This window comes from Amaranthus tricolor, chromosome 11 (genome assembly GCF_026212465.1).
Source record: "Amaranthus tricolor cultivar Red isolate AtriRed21 chromosome 11, ASM2621246v1, whole genome shotgun sequence".
Taxonomy (NCBI): Eukaryota; Viridiplantae; Streptophyta; class Magnoliopsida; order Caryophyllales; family Amaranthaceae; genus Amaranthus; species Amaranthus tricolor.
The window spans coordinates 19,761,577-19,779,178 of NC_080057.1; the positions used below are offsets into that span (position 1 = coordinate 19,761,577).

The following is a 17,602-nucleotide window of genomic DNA, read 5'->3' on the forward strand; positions in this document are numbered from 1 at the left end:
AAAAAAGTTAACCAGCCATATAGGCGGTATAAAATAAAATAATAACAAAAGCAATAAAGTGTCCTTGTCATCCGTAAAGGTGACGTATTGTCCAATAAATTATTTTATGGGTCATTTAAATTTATCTTGCAACGTTTAGTACTTGTTTCTCCCTCATCATCTTTGGTTCTTTTATTACTTGGTGAGGGATTATTTTCAGTTGTTGTTGTTGGGGCATTATTAGTTGGTTGTGTTGATGAATTATTTGTTGGTCGTATCGGTGGAATATTAGTCGGTGGAATCGGTGGATTATTAGTTGGTCGTACATGTGAATTACGAGTTGGTGGTACTGGTGGACCATTAGTGTTATTGGGATTATTATGTCGGAGCTGATTTAAATCAGTCCTTGCTGGGTTTGTAGTGAAGGGTATGGAATTATGCTCAATTATAAAATATAAAAATGTGTTAGAAACACCTTGGATGGTGATGTTGACACCATTTGATTGTTGGTCCATTTGTGGGTACCAATGAAGAAAAATGCTTAATTATGTTTTAAAAATATTACCTTCTTGATGATTAAGGGTAGAGCTGGTGCTGATAACGTGTTAAAACTTAGAGAGATAAATATATTAATTAGAGAGATAAGGAGGAAGTAGAATGAGTAAAAGTTAGAAGATAGAGATGTTTTTACTCATTGGTGTAGTTTTTACAATGGTGAACTTCCATATTTATAGGCAAGTTCATCCACAATTACATTGAATGCATTCACATTAGGGTAAATACATTAATTACCTTTCACACTATTCATTAATTACCTTTCACACTATATTCATTAATTACCTTTCACACTATATTTCAACACTATTTAAAATTTTCAAAGTCCATTTTAAATTTACAATAGCCCGTTTTCAACCCATTTTAAACCCTCTTACAACCCGCTCTATTTTAATAATAATAGAGCCTGTTTTCAGCCCGGTTCATTTTCGGCCTGGCCCTTTTAAAAATGGGCCGAATAAAGACTCAAAATAGGGGCCCAGCCCATTAAACACCTCTACATTGGGAGGAGGAGATGGAGAAGACCGGTGTATGTGAGAATTGAGATTATTATAGGTAAATAAAAAAATATATTAGATTACTTTTGGACACTTCTTCCTTTATTTATTGCCATACAAAAGATTTATTCAAGAGATTCTAACTTGATTAAATTTTATGTTTTAGACTAGATTAAATTTTATGTTTTATTTTATCTAGTTAATTTTATAATTTTATAATCAATTATAATTTATTCAATCATGCAACTATAGTATTATTATAAACAATTTAAATTGATTTATTAAATTTTATTGAAAATATTATTATTGGATAATATTGTATGGATTCTAATACAAATATTAATATTAATATGATTAATAATTTTCTTTTAATATACTTTTTATTTTATCAAAATAAAATGACTCTGGTTAGATATTTTCAAGTCAATATTATACTGTTGCGCGTCATCTTCAACTCGGGCACAAACTGTTAAAATTTTGACAGAAATCTCCATGGACGACGGCAAAATCGTTAGGGTTTTATGCCGTCAACTCATCCTCCCCAAGAACAACGACGCATCCCTTCAATGGCTAATCGGCTCACCTTTTTTTCCTCAGTTTACTATCGTCTCTACTTTGCGATGTCTTCATCACTCACAATCTGATCCTCTTTCTCCTGATTTCATTAAAGAGGCGGACGATCTCAGATCACTTATAATAAAAGGTTTTCACGTTATTGGAGCTCTCATTAACAGTGAAAAAGGCGATTCAGTTCAAAATGCGAAACACGCGATCAATGCTGCTTGTAAATTAAGGGAATTGCTGTATAACGGAGATGATTTGAGGAATTTTGATGTAATTGGCGGAGTTTCGATTTCAATTAGCGGTGAATTAAAGTTTTCTTGTGCGAAATCGGGGGATTTGAAGAATGTGGAGGATGTAGAACGTGTTGTGTATGAGGAGAGTCCGGAGAATTATGTTTGGGGAAGAGGTTGTTTGCTGAAATGTGAACTGCCTATTAGATTTCCTGTTTATACCCCTGCAAATAAAGATTCAGGTATTTTTTTCTTGTGAAATTTGTGAGACATTGTTACTAATTTATTACGTTGAAGATTTTTGGCTTGGTTTTTTTCGATTATGTGGTGATAATGTGATGTTTGGATAACTATGAATTGCATGTGATGTTTACTGTGATCAGATTTCGTCTGATATAGCTAATTGTATTGCAATATTAATTGGTGTAACACATAGCTAAATTATTTTTATTGAGTTCATAAACTTGTACTCATCTATTCTCCATTGAAGTTAATGTGTATAACATGGTTCAGGTGTTGTTAGAATCTTTTTCATTTCAGAAAATGGTGCTGGACGCTGTGTTTGACTCATATCCTTGCAATTATGTTATTAAAAGCACAATAAGAAATATTAGAGAGGATATATGTTCACTTATAACCATAAAAATTGCTTCAAGGAAGCAACTTTCCTGGGATGATTTTCCATGTATTTGGTGTAGTAGGTGGAGGCCCATTTATGTAAGATTCACATAGAATTTTATACCTATTTAGTCGCTAAGTTGGTCTTGTATGGACTTAGTGCACCTACCTTGAACTTATAAGAGTATGAGTTAGAAAGTGTGGATTATTGCTTAGTGCATTGAAGAGTGAAGAGTATAGGCTAGTGAAGAGTTGATTGAGGAATGATGCACAATAAATTAAAATATTGTGCACTAATTTTATGTTAGACTTAATCGTAGTTATTAGTATGCTACATCACAAATGCAAGCTGGTGAAAGGGCTGTACGGAAAATCGAGAAAAATTACTGCATGCTAAGGTTATAAGTCAAAGCTTGGAGCATAAAAATCAGGAAAAATTGCATATATCAGGTTCAACTTAGGCCAAAATAGTTTAATGAGTGCAATTTCAAGTATTATGTTCGTTGGGAATAACTTTAAAGTTGGTTTTCTTCCATTAGGTATTTTATGCCGGTTACCTATTGAACGGGTCATTTTCCTTTTTTTTAATTTAAAAGATTATTGTAAAAAAAAAATTTTAATCCCTCTCCCTCCCAACCCTCTTTATTTTAATACTTATTTTTTTTCTTATTTATTGTAAATTCATATACATCTTTATTTTAATATTTATTTTATTTTGATATTTTAATTTTTTTTTTTAAATTACTGACTTTTCAAAAAAGTCAAACAATGGGTAAAAACAACGTAAGTTATCTTCTTAATATGCATGTCGGAGAAAATAACATACCAGTCTAATTTCGAACGAATTTTCAAACTAGGTGTTCCATGAGGGATTGCGAAATTCGTTTTTTGAAAAAAAATGTTAGCACCTATGAAAGGACATTGAATATCTCATGTTGCGTGTTGGGAAAATCGCCATATGAGTACTTATTTAAATTTGATTCTCAATCTAGGCGTTCTATAAGGGTGGTTGTGATATATGTTTTTTCGAAAAAAATTGCTAGTGCCGGTAATAACAACATTAAATACCTTCTCTGTTTGCATGTTAAGAAAATCAACATATGAATACTTATTTTTGATTGAATTTTCAATCCAGGCTTGCCATAAGGAAAATTGCAATGTATTTTTTGGAAAAACAATTGTTAGTCATGGTAAAAAATGGTTTATTAAATCATATGCACTATTTAATTATGTGAAGTTGCAGATGATTTTTTACTCTCAAGGATTAGTATGTAACAATCTCTTTTTTAGTGTTATCACTACTAAGCATAAGGTTGCATACATTGGACATCCAAACTTCATCCTTAGTGGGAGCCACTAAATGGCATCAGGGTATCGAAATGTTAATATTGTATGATAAATAAAAATAAAAACTAAACTTTAAAATAAAATACAATAAATTAAATCAAATCACTTAAATTAAGTAAAATAAAGCTTGTCAAATAAAAACTAATTTCAATGTTTGTCCCAACGATTACAATACTTGAAGTCGAACCTAATAAACTATTTTTGCCAAAGCTAGACGAGTTACATGCACTTTTTCCACAAAAATTTAAAATATATGTTGAGATGAGGGAAGCGTTTTGGTTACGATATCATCCTAGTGTAAGGTATTGCGTTAAAAGTTAAAACGATGAAATTTAGTTCTACATTTACTGTTTATTAGTAACAATCACTTGATAGTTGTTTTGTTCCCATGGAATTTGGGATTGTGAGCTTATATCTCAGAACCTTTGTTAGCACAATAGAGGGATATAGGGGGATATTCTCTTCAGCGTACTTTTCGCTACAACTTAACTTTTATTGCATTTTTTTGGCTGAATTTGACTTATGTTTTTGCTGAATTGAACTTATTTTTGCCCAACTTTATTTGATTTTACTCCAATTTTTTCTAGAAGTGAACCTATTCTTATTGAACTTAATTATTTTGTTAAGTTGTTGAACCTGTTTTGGTGAAATTAACTTATTTTGTGAAGTAACTTACATTTGCTCAACTTGTTTCTGTTGAACTTTTATTTCAGAACGTATTTTGCTGTCTAACTTATTTTTACTATATATTTAACTTATTTTTATTGAATATATTTTGCTAAACTTAAGTTTGTTGAAACTTATTTTTCTAAAGTTGAGGAAAACAAATTCTTGGCAAGAAAAAGCATATTTTCAAGTCTTTGATTAGCCCATATACCCATAGGCTATAAGAGACTACTAGTTGTATAGGACATTTTCTATATTCAGATCATGCTAAAGTTGTCTTTCATATCTTAGTCTTTCTAGAAATTAGATTTCCTATTGGAAAGATGCAAGTTGTGCTCAATGATCTACAGGTGAAGCAATTGCATTCCCAGCATTATGCATCACCTAATGGAGTGATCATGATTAGACTGTTAAGTAAAAAAAACTCATTTTAGTAGTTCCATTTAGGTACATGATCACATGATATGCAGACATCATATTTATTTTGTTAGATTTCTCATGAACTGCCTCTAGTGTAGCACTGAATAGGATAAGATAGGCCAGATAGGTCTGTCCTACTTTTACTGAAGTAGAACAATTACCCTATCAATCTTCTGTAAGTTTCATCTTCATTTAACAGATCGCATACTTTTTTGAATAAAGACACTGGTTAAATGGTTTACCACTGGTTTGCAATTTGCAAGCTTGCATTTTCAATCAATTCCTTACGGCGCGTTTTGGTTATTGCATTTATGGTGGGAATGATGATGGAATTATTATGCAATGTAGAAAAAAAAAAGTAGTTGACAAGGCTTATAACCATGCTTGTCCTACTCTAAATATTTTGTCCTTCACAAAGTTTGTCCCCTTCTATCATCGCTTGGGAGAGAGGTATTAGTTGTTAATGGAAAATATGAAGAAAAACACATGTAGATGATTAATTACCGTAGAAATGGCATAATACATTATCATCATCATCATACCTAGTGTATCCTGCTCATAGGATAAACTATGATCAGGTCAGCGAGGTAAGGAAGGCGGAAACTCATACCCATAAAGGAGAGAAATAGGATGAGCCGACATCGAAGGATCAAAAAGCAACGTCACTATGCTAACCCTTGGCTGCCACAAGCCAGTTATCTCTGTGGTAACTTTTCTGAATACATATCATGAAAAATAGCACTAAAACTCATTCCCATTACAACGATACCACTATTTATAATTGATAACCAAATAGGGTCTTAGTGTAGTTCTTAAAAAGTAGTTCTTTTCTCAAATCTTTTATACTTCAATTCCTTGGAAAAATCTCAAATTCTCTTAGATCTTAAATAGGAAATGCTTCATTAAGGGCTTCTTTGACTTCATTCATCTATTGTATGCTAGTGCGAGTAACCATTATATCATCCACATGTACAAGGATTACCATAAATTCTTTGTCTCTTTGCTCGGTGAACATGGAATCATCCTCATATACAAATCCTTGTTTTCCCAGGAAGCCTTTGAATTCTCCGTTTCTTTGTCTTGATGTGTTTTTTAGGCCATATATTAATTTCTTCATCTTACAAATTTTCCCATCTTTCATCTTACTATATGTAGGGAAGCTTTGATCATTGATGTGCACCTCTTCCTCTAAATTCATGTGGGAAGGTAATGTTTACATTTAGATGATACCATAGTGCCAAAATGAAAAAGTTGCTCAGGTTAGCCTTTTCCATTGATTTTTGGCTTGTAAACCCACCTTTTCACCAAAAACAACCAACAACAAATGCATAATTTTACCAAACATCTTTCTAATTAGTTGGTCAAACAAACCAACTAAAAAAGCCCAACAACCAACATGCAAGAACCAACAATCATTTGTCAAACACCCCCATAAATAAAAATTTTATGTGTTTATAAACAATTTTGATAAAAAAAAAAGACCAATTTACTGCCTTAAAGGTTTTAAGCACAATGCAAAAGGGGGTAAAAGTCGCGAATATGTTAACCGGCATAGTAACGCGATAACGAGAGATGTGGTAATTGTAACACCAAATATTGGTCAGAGTATGAGACATTCGTCAAAATGGCCTAAAATAAAGCTTTTACACCTTTACGATGCAGAAGTATTGGTTTGTTTCATTAAAAAAAAACTTTAAAACGCGACCTATGCAATGCGTGCAATCTTGTTTTTGCAATAACTTCTACAAAAAATATCGAATAAAATTTCAAAAATTTACTTGAAACATAGGGGTCTCAACAAAACATGATGATGTGGAACTCATAAATTGATAAAATTGGTAAAAAAGGTGAAAAACAGTCGGGTTTGAGTTATGGTCAGATTTGACTTAACTTTTAGAAAAAAAATTACAGGTCGGGTCATTTTCGGATTATGGGTCACATTTTCCAAATTATGACCCACCAATTTTCTCTTGGGAGTCAATAAATTTCGAATTGGATCAAAATTTGACAAGTCTAGCAAAAGACATAGCCTATTCGTTGAAACCTACTTAGTACGCTATAGAAAGAAAACAGAATGCTGGCTTCACTTGCAGCAGTAAAAGGAAATTGGGATTACAGGAACATAGAGAAAAGCTACTTTGTGAGACAACCTACTTTAATTTTACTCGAACTTTTATACCCATGTTCCACACAAATACCTGTGTAGGTGTATTACGTTAAAATAGTGAGGCAAATGAACCATCCTTTTTGACTTATGATTTGTGATTTAAGTCCATGAGAGTTTGGGGTTGGAATTTGGAACGCAGAAAAATGAAATTTGAGGATTTGGGATTTAGTTGTAATAAAAATGAGATTTTTATGTTGAAGTTATACTAGTAAAGAATATTGATGTATTTGTTCGTAAAATAATTTTGAGATATTAGGGGTAAGTTTGAAAGTAGTCATATCTTATATAGTCAGAGATAAGGTCACCCAAAGCAAATTTAAGTCACCCAATGCAAAGGTTTTGGTTGATTATAGAGGAAATTTGAGTTATTGTCAAATGGTCTATATTTGTTGTCTTTCTGGGTTGACATTTTTGAATTGATATTAGACTTCTTACCTTGTGATTCATTATATAGAAGTCTCTATTTCTATTCCTCTGAATGTCAGTCAGATGTATCATATTACTGGTGCGTTGTAGTCAATACTTTGAAACAGTTATCTCCCAATATACCTTTTTCTAACTTGGACAACTTTGGTGTACCCAAGATGCTGAGCGAAGATATCTACAAGCAGCTGATGCACTTGCTACTGTGTTTAGAGATCCTCAGCTCACATTCATTTTGGAAGTCTTGAAAGGATCCTCCTCTGATCTGCCTCATCCTGTCATTGTCCGTGGTTCTGAGCTGGACTTTCAAATTGATGTTTCAAATATTAACCTTTTGACAGATAGTTCTACAAGGTCTGATGCAAAGTCATTGTGTTGTTCATACTTCTTCTCAGAGAGCAAACCAGCCATTGATGCTGAGGTAATGATTTTAACATACCTTTCTTGAGGTGTGATTTTGCTAAAATGCCACCCCCCCGCAGATATTGTAGTAGCATAGTAGTTCATTGCTTCTTTCTGCTGATAAGTTTCAAGTTACAAAGTTTTCTCTAGTGTACCGTAGATGACCATGCATGGTGCACATAATCAGACAATAGGAGACAGAAACATAAATACAGGACACGCAAAATATATAAAAACTGAAACAGATAAATCAATTATTTAGCTTAGAAACCTAAACTGGGTTTAGACTTTTAGTATTTATAAAAAAAATGTTAATTAAGAGGGTGTCAAAAAGTTAGCTTGGTTCATAAAGAGTTTTTGATAGAACAAAACATTTTATGACTTCAAAGATCCTTGAGCAGAAAATACTTGCTGGTATTCTACAAAATTTCTTAAGTCCTGGCTCCTGGATTTCTTTGAGTTGCCATGTTTTGGAAAGTGGTATCACAACCTTTGTTTGATTTGTCTTTACTCCATAGCTGATTGTCACTCAAGGTAATACTTCTCCCTAAAAGTTTATTTGCTTAGAGTGCAGATGCGATTCAGGTGAATGTCCTTTTGAATAAATCGGGAAGGTCTCTTCAATCTTTTGCACCAATGGCTGAGTATTGTCCTGGTAGTGACATTTCTCCCTGCATTTTAATATTGTTAGTGCTATCAGTTTTCATGACACTATTCTTACAGTGGCAAATTCCATTTACTTTTTTTTTCTTTTTTTTTTTAGCTCCAGAGGAGGCCATATTGAGGGTCATGGATTATAAACTGGAAGTTATTTGTTATGCTGTCAAAGATCTCTCTCTTGTACTTGCAGTTTCAAAACTTGTCATTCCTGCTCTTGTTGACCAATTAACAACAATGAAGAACATTGTCGCGCCTTCCTTTTTAGGTCAACATCCTCGGGTAGGATTCCACTTGTGTACTTGTATAAAAAAGTAATAAGAAATCATTTTAAGTCTGCAAAAAATCAGGATCTTCCCAGTTCCTAATCTTGCGCTTTTTGCCTCTTGTTTAAACTTTAAAGCTGCTTCATTTCATTTTGACAGTGTTCAATGGGGTCTACCAAGGAATCTTTCTATTGCAAGTTGGAACTCTTTGTTCTGTATTTTGCATTGCACATTAATTCCGTTGTGTCTTAGCTAGCTCTTTTCTGTCTTATGTGTATTACTCCAACGAAATTCCTTGTTTCCTTTTCCTATCCTTATTCATTTTCTTCTTTCATCCATTGTTGGTGTTGTGCTCGTTGGTTAATACTGTGGTGAAAATGATTGTCTATTCCCTATTTCATTAACTTTTGCTCTTCAATAGAGTGTACGAGTCTTTCTATTTTCTAAATGTCCATTTGTGTGGGTGTTTGTGTGTGTGTGTGTGTGGGGGGGGGGGGGGGTGGTCCTTATTTCATTCTCTATTATGTTTGCTATGTAATGATTTCTTTTGTACATTTTATTTAATTTAAATGATTATACAAATTTATTCTGTTATGTTATGTGCTATAAAGTGATTGCTTTTCCACAACTTGCATCACAAGTTACAACAGATTCTTGTTTGGTTTTGGTATCTTTTTGATGTGAACATACTTTCTTTTTTGATGTTGATGTGAATACTGTTTTAAAACTCATTTTCTTCCTTTGTTGTTTATGATTGCAGCTACCCACTTTTTCACAACTTGTTTGGTTTTGTTGTTTATGTTATGTACTATAAAGTGATTGCTTTTTCACAACTTGCATCACAAGTACAACTGATTCTTGTTTGGTTTGGTTTCTTTTTGATGTGAAAATACTTTCTTTTCTGATGTTGATGTGAATACTGTTTTAAAACTCATTTTCTTCCTTTGTTGTTTATGATCGCAGCTACTTCCATACCATTTTTCTCCTCCGGGAATTTTACACCCTGTAACAGTTACTTATGAATTGAGTTATGGTGAAACGGAACTTAAACAAGGTATGTACAGGTCCATTATAAATATCTAATGAGCTAATTGAGTGAGTTTGATATATGAGGACCTGCAAGTTTTCATGACATTAGATCCAGAAAATTAAGTGGATTACACTGTAATTATAGCTTGAGGAGCCAAGGTGGAGAATTTCTAGCTTCCCAGTTCCAGTTTTTGCACCCACTTTTAGTTGAGTTATAGTTTCAAATTCTAATATACATGGACTGGCCAGACTCCTAAGATAATTATCAACCTTTTAGAATTCTCTTTTTTTTCTTTTTTATTTACTCGAGCTATAATACTCATTCAAATTTATTATTATTTGAGACAATCTCCTATGCGGCCATTCTTTATTTAGGACATGATAAATGGGCCAGCCCACTATGTGATCAGTTTTAAAGTTTATGTGATTACATTTATGTGATCACTTTTAAGGCTTATATGATCACTTTTTAAAGCATATGTGATCACTTTTACGACTTATGTGATTATTTTTAAAGCATATGTGATCACTTTTTACTATTGTAAGTGATTACTTTTAACGCCTATGTGATCATTTTTAAGGCATATGTGATTACTTTTAAGATCTATGTGATCACTTTTAAAGCCTATGTGATCATTTTTATTTAATATGTAGTTACTATAAAGCATATGTGATCACTTTTAAGGCTTAATGTGGTCACTTTTAAAGCATGTTTGAACACTTTGATTATTATAAGTGTTTAGTTTTAAAGCCTATGTAGTCACTTTTAAGACCAATGTGATTACTTTTAAGGCCTATGTGATCACTTTTAAGGCATATCTGATCATTTTTAATATTCAAGTTCACCACCACCACCACCACCACAATCTCCTTAAGCTTTAAAAGTGATCACTTATGCATTAAAAGTGATCATATAAACTTTAAAAGTGATCACATAGTAGAATAAAAATGAGCACATATGCCTCTCAAAGTGATCATATAGGCCTTAAAAGTGTCACATAAGCCTTACAAAGAAGTGATCACATAAGCTTTTAAAATGATCACATATGAATTAGCATCCTAATTTTAGGATGGTCCTAAACAAGAATGTGTTATTATTTACAGTCGAAGCTAGGAGGTCCCTTCATTTTCGATTGGGTTTGCCTTCTGATCGCCCTCTTCTACGAGTTGCCAATTCCCTAAAATTTGCAAAATCATCTGATGGAGTTCCAGCCAGGAAGGGTAATTATCTTACTCATAAGTCCACTTTGATTTTTCATGATCAATTGCTGACCATTTAGAGTTGCTTTCGAGTGCCATTATCATATTTTAAGAGTTAAATTTTTTTTTCTCCCAAGTATATAGTATAGGCATTCCTTTATAGCTGTCTTCTACATGCACTGACTTTTTGAGGAATTCTTGATTGTGCTTTTAGGCTATGCATTGCTGAAGGATGTACACACAGACATTCTTAGCAGTGGGGGTCAGAGACTTCTTATTATGTAAAATTTTATTGTAATGTGATCCGCCTTTATTTACTTGTTACTCATGTCATTATCTTATGTGCAGTTTCTGGAGGCCTCGTATCTCTGGTTCAAGGTTCTTATGAATATCACCACTACCTTCAAAATGGTTTTGATGACTCGGTAATGATATGAGAAATCTGTTTTTGTTATTGAATCTTGAAAAATTATGCTTTAACTACATCCAGAGCAATGATAAAAGCTGAAACCAAAGTAATCTACTTGAACTTGTGTGGAATGTATATGTGAGCTAGCAGGTGTATCCACGTACCCTAACCAATATCAGTGAAATGTGATTGTGTGTTGAGGCAGTAGAAAATATTTGGCTATTCCATGGCTTTAGATATGAGAACCTTTCTGAACTTTGATGACTGTACCTCATCTCCTGTGGTGGGTGAGATTTTTTGTTTTCTTATTTTTAGATATATTGTATCAGAAGTTTTTTTTATTACCTTTGATTAGACTACTACTCCTGATCAAGTCACTATTATAGTGCACTTCGAAGCTATATTCAGGTTGTGTTGCTGCAGTTGTAGGGCTTAGTTTTCTGACATATTTATCAGCAATGTGCTTTAATGCCTATGATGCCTTAAATATATTTTAAGTAGTTATTGAGATAACATGAACTGTCTGGTAGATGGAAGAGGATACAAAACTACTAGAGTTACAAATCCATTTAATCACATGTCATAGATTTATATATCAACCAGGGAAAAGATTTATGCTGATTGGGTAGCACGTTCGAGGGTTTCTTCTAAATATAGACGTTTCTTTTCCTTTGAAGTATAATATTCTATTGATTGGGTCTTGCCCTTTGTAGAGAAAGGATTTCTTTTGGTTCACCATTTTTGCCATGACTAAGGGTATGTTTATCCCTAGTCTTGCAGAAAGTCTTAAGATAAGACTAACCAATTATATATAACATATTAACAAGAGTCTTAAATAGAGTCTTTAAAATCTAAGACTCTCTTTAAGATTTTTGTGTGCGTTTTTTCTAAATCAATTGTCAATCATGTGACTTCACTTTTACCTTTATAAAAGAAGTAATGTTTTTTAAAAATGTTTAAAGAGTATAAAGTGAGTTTAGAATAAACTGTAAAGTTAGAGAGTCTTGTATGAGTCTGCATAATAACAAAGTTGATAACATTTTGTGGAAATCTGATGTGGCCAAATTTAAGGATTGGGGTTTGAGTCTGGGGATATTCACACCCTAATTATTTTCTGACAAGTGATCTCCTGAAAATGTGATAGGGATGGGGATGTGCTTATCGCTCATTACAGACCATAATTTCCTGGTTCAGACTCCAGCACTATACTTCAATTGATGTTCCCACTCATAGGTGAGAATGATTAATGGAATTCCTATTATGTGTTCTTGCTCATAGATTTCAATGTATTAATCCTTTATTGGAAACTTCTGCACAATGGAGTATCATATTTCTGTGTCATATTGCTCAGGGAGATACAGGAAGCACTAGTTGAGATTGGTGATAAGGATCCTTGTTTCATTGGATCACGGGAGTGGATTGGTGCCATTGAGTTAAGTTATGTGCTGGACAAACTTTTGGGTGTAAGTATGATAATCAACTACTTGAGTCTACTTACGTGTTAAAAGCTATGGCCTTTTTTGAAGTATGTATGAAGTATGAACTATTGTTCAAGTTTTATATAAAGTACTTCTATATATATTTCTTGTGTTGAATATTTTATCTTGAGTTTGAATTGGTAAAGGAAAAAATTCAAACATCTTCTTGAGATAGTAGACAACCACCATTTTTAGAATGAATTTTAAGTCTGTTTGCTACATGGGAAACTATATCAAATTGCAGTACAATTTGGGACCTCATGCAAGGGGAAGATCATTTCACCATCACAACATTGGAAGACTTGACTCAAATTTTAGCGAACCTTATCTGGCAAGGGGATATGAGAACGTAAAAAAGGCTATCTACACCTGGTTTCGGTCTTCTGGAGGCAACAAGCTTAAACCTTTCTTGTTGCATTTTTTTATAGTTGACGTCATATAGTGTAAAAATGTGGTAACATTTGCGATCGTGGTAACGGAACAGTGATGCGGTAACGGGAGTGATGCGCTTATTATAACACCCAATATCGGTCTAAAGTATGAGCTATCCCTTGATATGACCTAAAATGCGATTTTCACACCTTACGACGGGGGAAATATCGTGTCTACATTTTTTTGAAAACCTTTACAATGCAACCGATGCAATGCGATACTGCCTTGTTTTTTACACTATGGTTGGAAGATCCGTATAGGGAAGATGAAATGTAAAACTGGGAAAAAAAAAAGAATTTATATAATGCCTAAGAAAAGGAGATATGATTGTGAGCCTGTGCTGAAGTTATTAATTTTACTTGAGTTTTACAGCTGGGTATATCATATTTTGTTTGCTTGTTGTCAATTAAAAGAATACTTTTTCTGGTCTAACAGGTTACCTGTAAGGTCATGAATGTAAGATCTGGAGCTGAGCTTCCTGAGAAATGTCGAGAGTTGGCCATGCATTTTGAGAACCAAGGAACACCCATTATGATTGGTAAATTGCTCACCACCCTTTTCTATGTTTGCTTGTCTGTATTTGGACTTCGGTGTTTGTATACTAGGGGGTTGAAGTGGGTGATGGGTACTTGGATAGTGGTAGCTGGGTAGGTGTTTGCTAAACTAATGGAAAATTACACAGATGTGGTAAATTATCTTAAATTTTTAACATTTAGAGAATCCAAGTGATTGATGAACAATCAAAAACCGAAGTGAACTCATCTAGCAGTCTTGAGTGTACTTGAGGTTTATACTCCCTCTGTTCCTTAATGATGTTCCCATTTGCCATTTTTGGTTGTTTAATTTATTGTTCCCCTAAATAATCTTTTTTTTATATCACAAATACTGGACATAATTAACATTGTTCATCCTAATTTTAATATTTTACTAATGCTTATTGTACTTATAACTTCCAGTAACTTTATTTTTGTTAAAACTTAGAGAGATAAGGAGGAAGTAGAATGAGTAAAAGTTAGAAAATAGAAATATTTTTACTCATTGGTGTGATTTCTACATTAATGAACTTTCATATTTATAGGTAAGTTCTAACTACAATTACATTGAATGCATTCACATTAAGGTAAATCCATTAATTACCTTTCACATTATATTTCAACACTCCCCCTTGAATGCATTCTAATCATAAAAAAGAGTAAAATATTATTATAATATATCTATTCAATACTGCCTCATTAAAAACCTTGTCAGGAAAAACCCAATGGGATAAAAACTTGAACAAAGGGAAAAAGAGTGCAGTGAGTATGATTCTCCCCCTGAGTTCAACAAATATCTCGTAGATAACACATTCTAATTTTATGTACAAGTTGTTCGAACCTCTTTGATGGAAGGGACTTTGTGAACAAATTTGTAAGATTTTCGCTTGATTGAATGTGTTTGACTTTTACTATTTTATACTTCTGGAGGTCATGTGCGAAGAAAATTTTTGGAGCTGTGTTTGGTTCTATCCCCTTTTATGAAGAAGCCTTCACTAACTTGTCAATACAACCGGTATTGTCTTTATAAATTATAGTTGGAGAATTTGCTATCGTGTTTATCCCACATTCTTCTTGAATATGACCAATTACTGACCTTAACCAAATGCATTCTCTACTTGTTTCATAAAAGGCGATCAATTCTGCATGGTTTGATGATGTAACGCAATATCTTGGAGATCCAGAAAACAGACACCGATCGCTACATCATCAAACCATGCAGAATTGATTGCCCTTTATGAAACAAGTAGAGAATGCGTTTGGTTAAAGTCAGTAATTGGTCATATTCAAGAAGAATGTGGGATAAACACAATAACAAACTCTCCAACTATAATTTATGAAGACAATACCGGCTGTATTGACAAGTTAGTGAAGGCTTTATAAAAGGGGATGGAACCAAACACAACACCAAAACTTTTCTTCGCACATGATCTCCATAAATATAATATAGTAAAAGTCAAACATATTCAATCAAGCGAAAATCTTGCAGATTTGTTCACAAAGTCCCTTCCATCAAAGAGGTTCGAACAACTTGTACATAAAATTGGAATATGTCATTTACGAGATATTTGTTGAACTCAGGGGGAGAATCATACTCACTGCACTCTTTTTTATAATTAGAATCATACTCCCATTGGGTTTTTCCTGACAAGGTTTTTAATGAGACAGTATTGAATAGATATATTATAATAATATTTTACTCTTTTTTATAATTAGAATGCATTCAAGGGGGGAGTGTTGAAATATAATGTGAAAGGTAATTAATGGATTTACCTTAATGTGAATGCATTCAATGTAATTGTAGTTAGAACTTACCTATAAATATGAAAGTTCATTAATGTAGAAATCACACCAATGAGAAAATATTTCTATCTTCTAACTTTTACTCATTCTACTTCCTCCTTATCTCTCTAAGTTTTAACATTTTTTAATAATTGTGTCCCCATATTTTGTCTACTAACTTTATTTAATACTCCCTCCTATTCAACTTATGTGTCCCATTTCCTTTTATGGTCAAGTCACCTTAATTGTCCCATTTTTATTTTTGGTATGGGTTTTTGACTTTTATGCCCTTAGTAGCTTTATCCTATTTTCAATTATACCCTCTATTACCCATACTAATTTTCCTCCCTTACATTAAAAACCCATAATACCACTCTCTTTCCTACCCTTAAGGTCCCACTTTTGACTCTCTTTAAAATCCATAAAAAGTCAAATGGAACTCTTAAGGTGAATAGGAGGGAGTATTTTTTTTAATGCCTATGGTCCCCTCTTTTCTCTTTTATTATTTAATAAAATAATATATTTATTGTCTAAAAAATTCAATTTCTTATGGGAACATTAATAGCGAATGGAGAAAGTATCTAAATAAGGCTAGGAGAGAAAGACAAAGCGTTTTCAGTTTTGACTTTTTACTTGTCAAAATAACAAGTATACTCGCAGATGAATAGAGAAAGTGAGATTTTCTTGTGTGAAAAGTTTCCTGCAAAACTGGTACTTCAAGGGGAAGGTTAAGGAACCTAACAATTAACCCCAACCTAGACAGAGCGTTTTATCTTTGTTTTTGTGAATTTCATCACCCGAATGCTGGCAAATCTTTAGATTTAAAGCTGCCATCCGCGTATACAAGTCATCTCGAAAGACTAGCATCTTTAATACATCATACATGTACTCGATACTCTTGACTTCTATTTTATGATCTCCTGCTGACCCAAGTTTATTTGCTGATAATTTCAGCAGATGAGTCATCTAGAAAGACTAGCATCTTCCATATATATACTTTTTTTAATGTTGGGGTAAGGTTAGAGAATCCCCTACAGACAAGGAGGGTAGGAAGAATTATCCTTCCTATAGTGGGGTTAGGATTGAACTCCTATCACAAAGGAGGAAGGGAAAGTCTTCAACCATTAGGCCAACTGTTGATTCTCTCTAGACTCTAATACATATTCTTGGTACTCTTTGACTTCAATTATTTGAGCCTCTTCTAACCTAAGTTCACCTACCGACAACTGCAGGTGGCGGTGTCCTTGCATATACCCTTCTTGGGGTTGATTACAATGACGCTAGTGGTGATTGCGCATTCCTGATCCTGGATCCTCATTACACAGGCAGTGAAGATCTTAAAAAGATCATTAATGGCGGTTGGTGTGGTTGGAAAAAGGCCATTGATAGCAAGGGAAAAAGTTTTTTCTTAGCTGATAAATTTTACAATTTATTGCTGCCACAACGACCGAACATGGTTTAGCTGTCTGGGCATCTGACTGAAAACACACTGGTTTTGAGCCGAGAAGAAACGAAGAGGATGACTATCAATACTCAATGCTGCCAGCTTAGCTTTCCTTGCTGATCATTGGTAGAACCGCCCCATTTTTTTTTTTTTGGGGGGGGGGGGGGGGGGAATTTTCGGGATCAGCTGAACCTTTTTAGGCGTTAGAAACTTTCAGTTGATGAATGCGTATCGAGCAATCTTATTGTAGTACAAAATACTAAGTTAAGTAGTGATCCAAGTGTGACATGACATTGCTAAGCTCTCAGACTCTCCGCTCTCATGTAATTCTTGTACTCTGAACTGCGAAGCTGTGAGAGAAAACAGGATAGCATATGCCTAATTTTTTGGAAAAATTACCGTGAATAATTCAAACTTTTGTTAATTTCCCTACAATAATATAAACTTTTGTTGATTTTCCTACAATAATACAACTTTTGAGTTTTGATTATCATAAACAATATC

General features: G+C 33.4%; 1 protein-coding gene across 2 annotated transcripts; it reads left to right on the forward strand.

Annotated features, from left to right (window-relative positions):
* Positions 1–1,436: 1,436 nt before the first annotated feature.
* LOC130826419 (probable Ufm1-specific protease) lies at positions 1,437–17,568 on the forward strand. Of its 2 annotated transcripts, XM_057692003.1 has the most exons (12): positions 1,437–2,067; positions 7,628–7,887; positions 8,436–8,523; positions 8,632–8,807; positions 9,755–9,845; positions 10,925–11,041; positions 11,235–11,282; positions 11,369–11,445; positions 12,574–12,662; positions 12,781–12,892; positions 13,775–13,877; positions 16,887–17,568. In XM_057692003.1, the coding sequence occupies exons 1-12, from the start codon at positions 1,524–1,526 to the stop codon at positions 17,114–17,116; spliced, it is 1,935 nt and encodes a 644-aa protein (XP_057547986.1). In that variant the 5' UTR covers positions 1,437–1,523; the 3' UTR covers positions 17,117–17,568. The 2 variants fall into 2 exon arrangements, with proteins under 2 accessions (XP_057547986.1, XP_057547987.1); XM_057692004.1 differs by lacking the exon at positions 11,235–11,282 and having other exon boundaries at positions 1,452–2,067.
* The last annotated feature ends 34 nt before the right edge of the window (positions 17,569–17,602 follow it).

Bases quoted from the DNA above. Each gene is read 5' to 3' on its own strand.
- LOC130826419 (XM_057692003.1), top strand. From the start codon at position 1,524: ATGGACGACGGCAAAATCGTTAGGGTTTTATGCCGTCAACTCATCCTC. The intron at 11,042-11,234 runs GTAATTATCTTA...TTGTGCTTTTAG, and splicing joins TGGAGTTCCAGCCAGGAAGG to GCTATGCATTGCTGAAGGAT. The intron at 12,893-13,774 runs GTAAGTATGATA...CTGGTCTAACAG, and splicing joins TGCTGGACAAACTTTTGGGT to GTTACCTGTAAGGTCATGAA.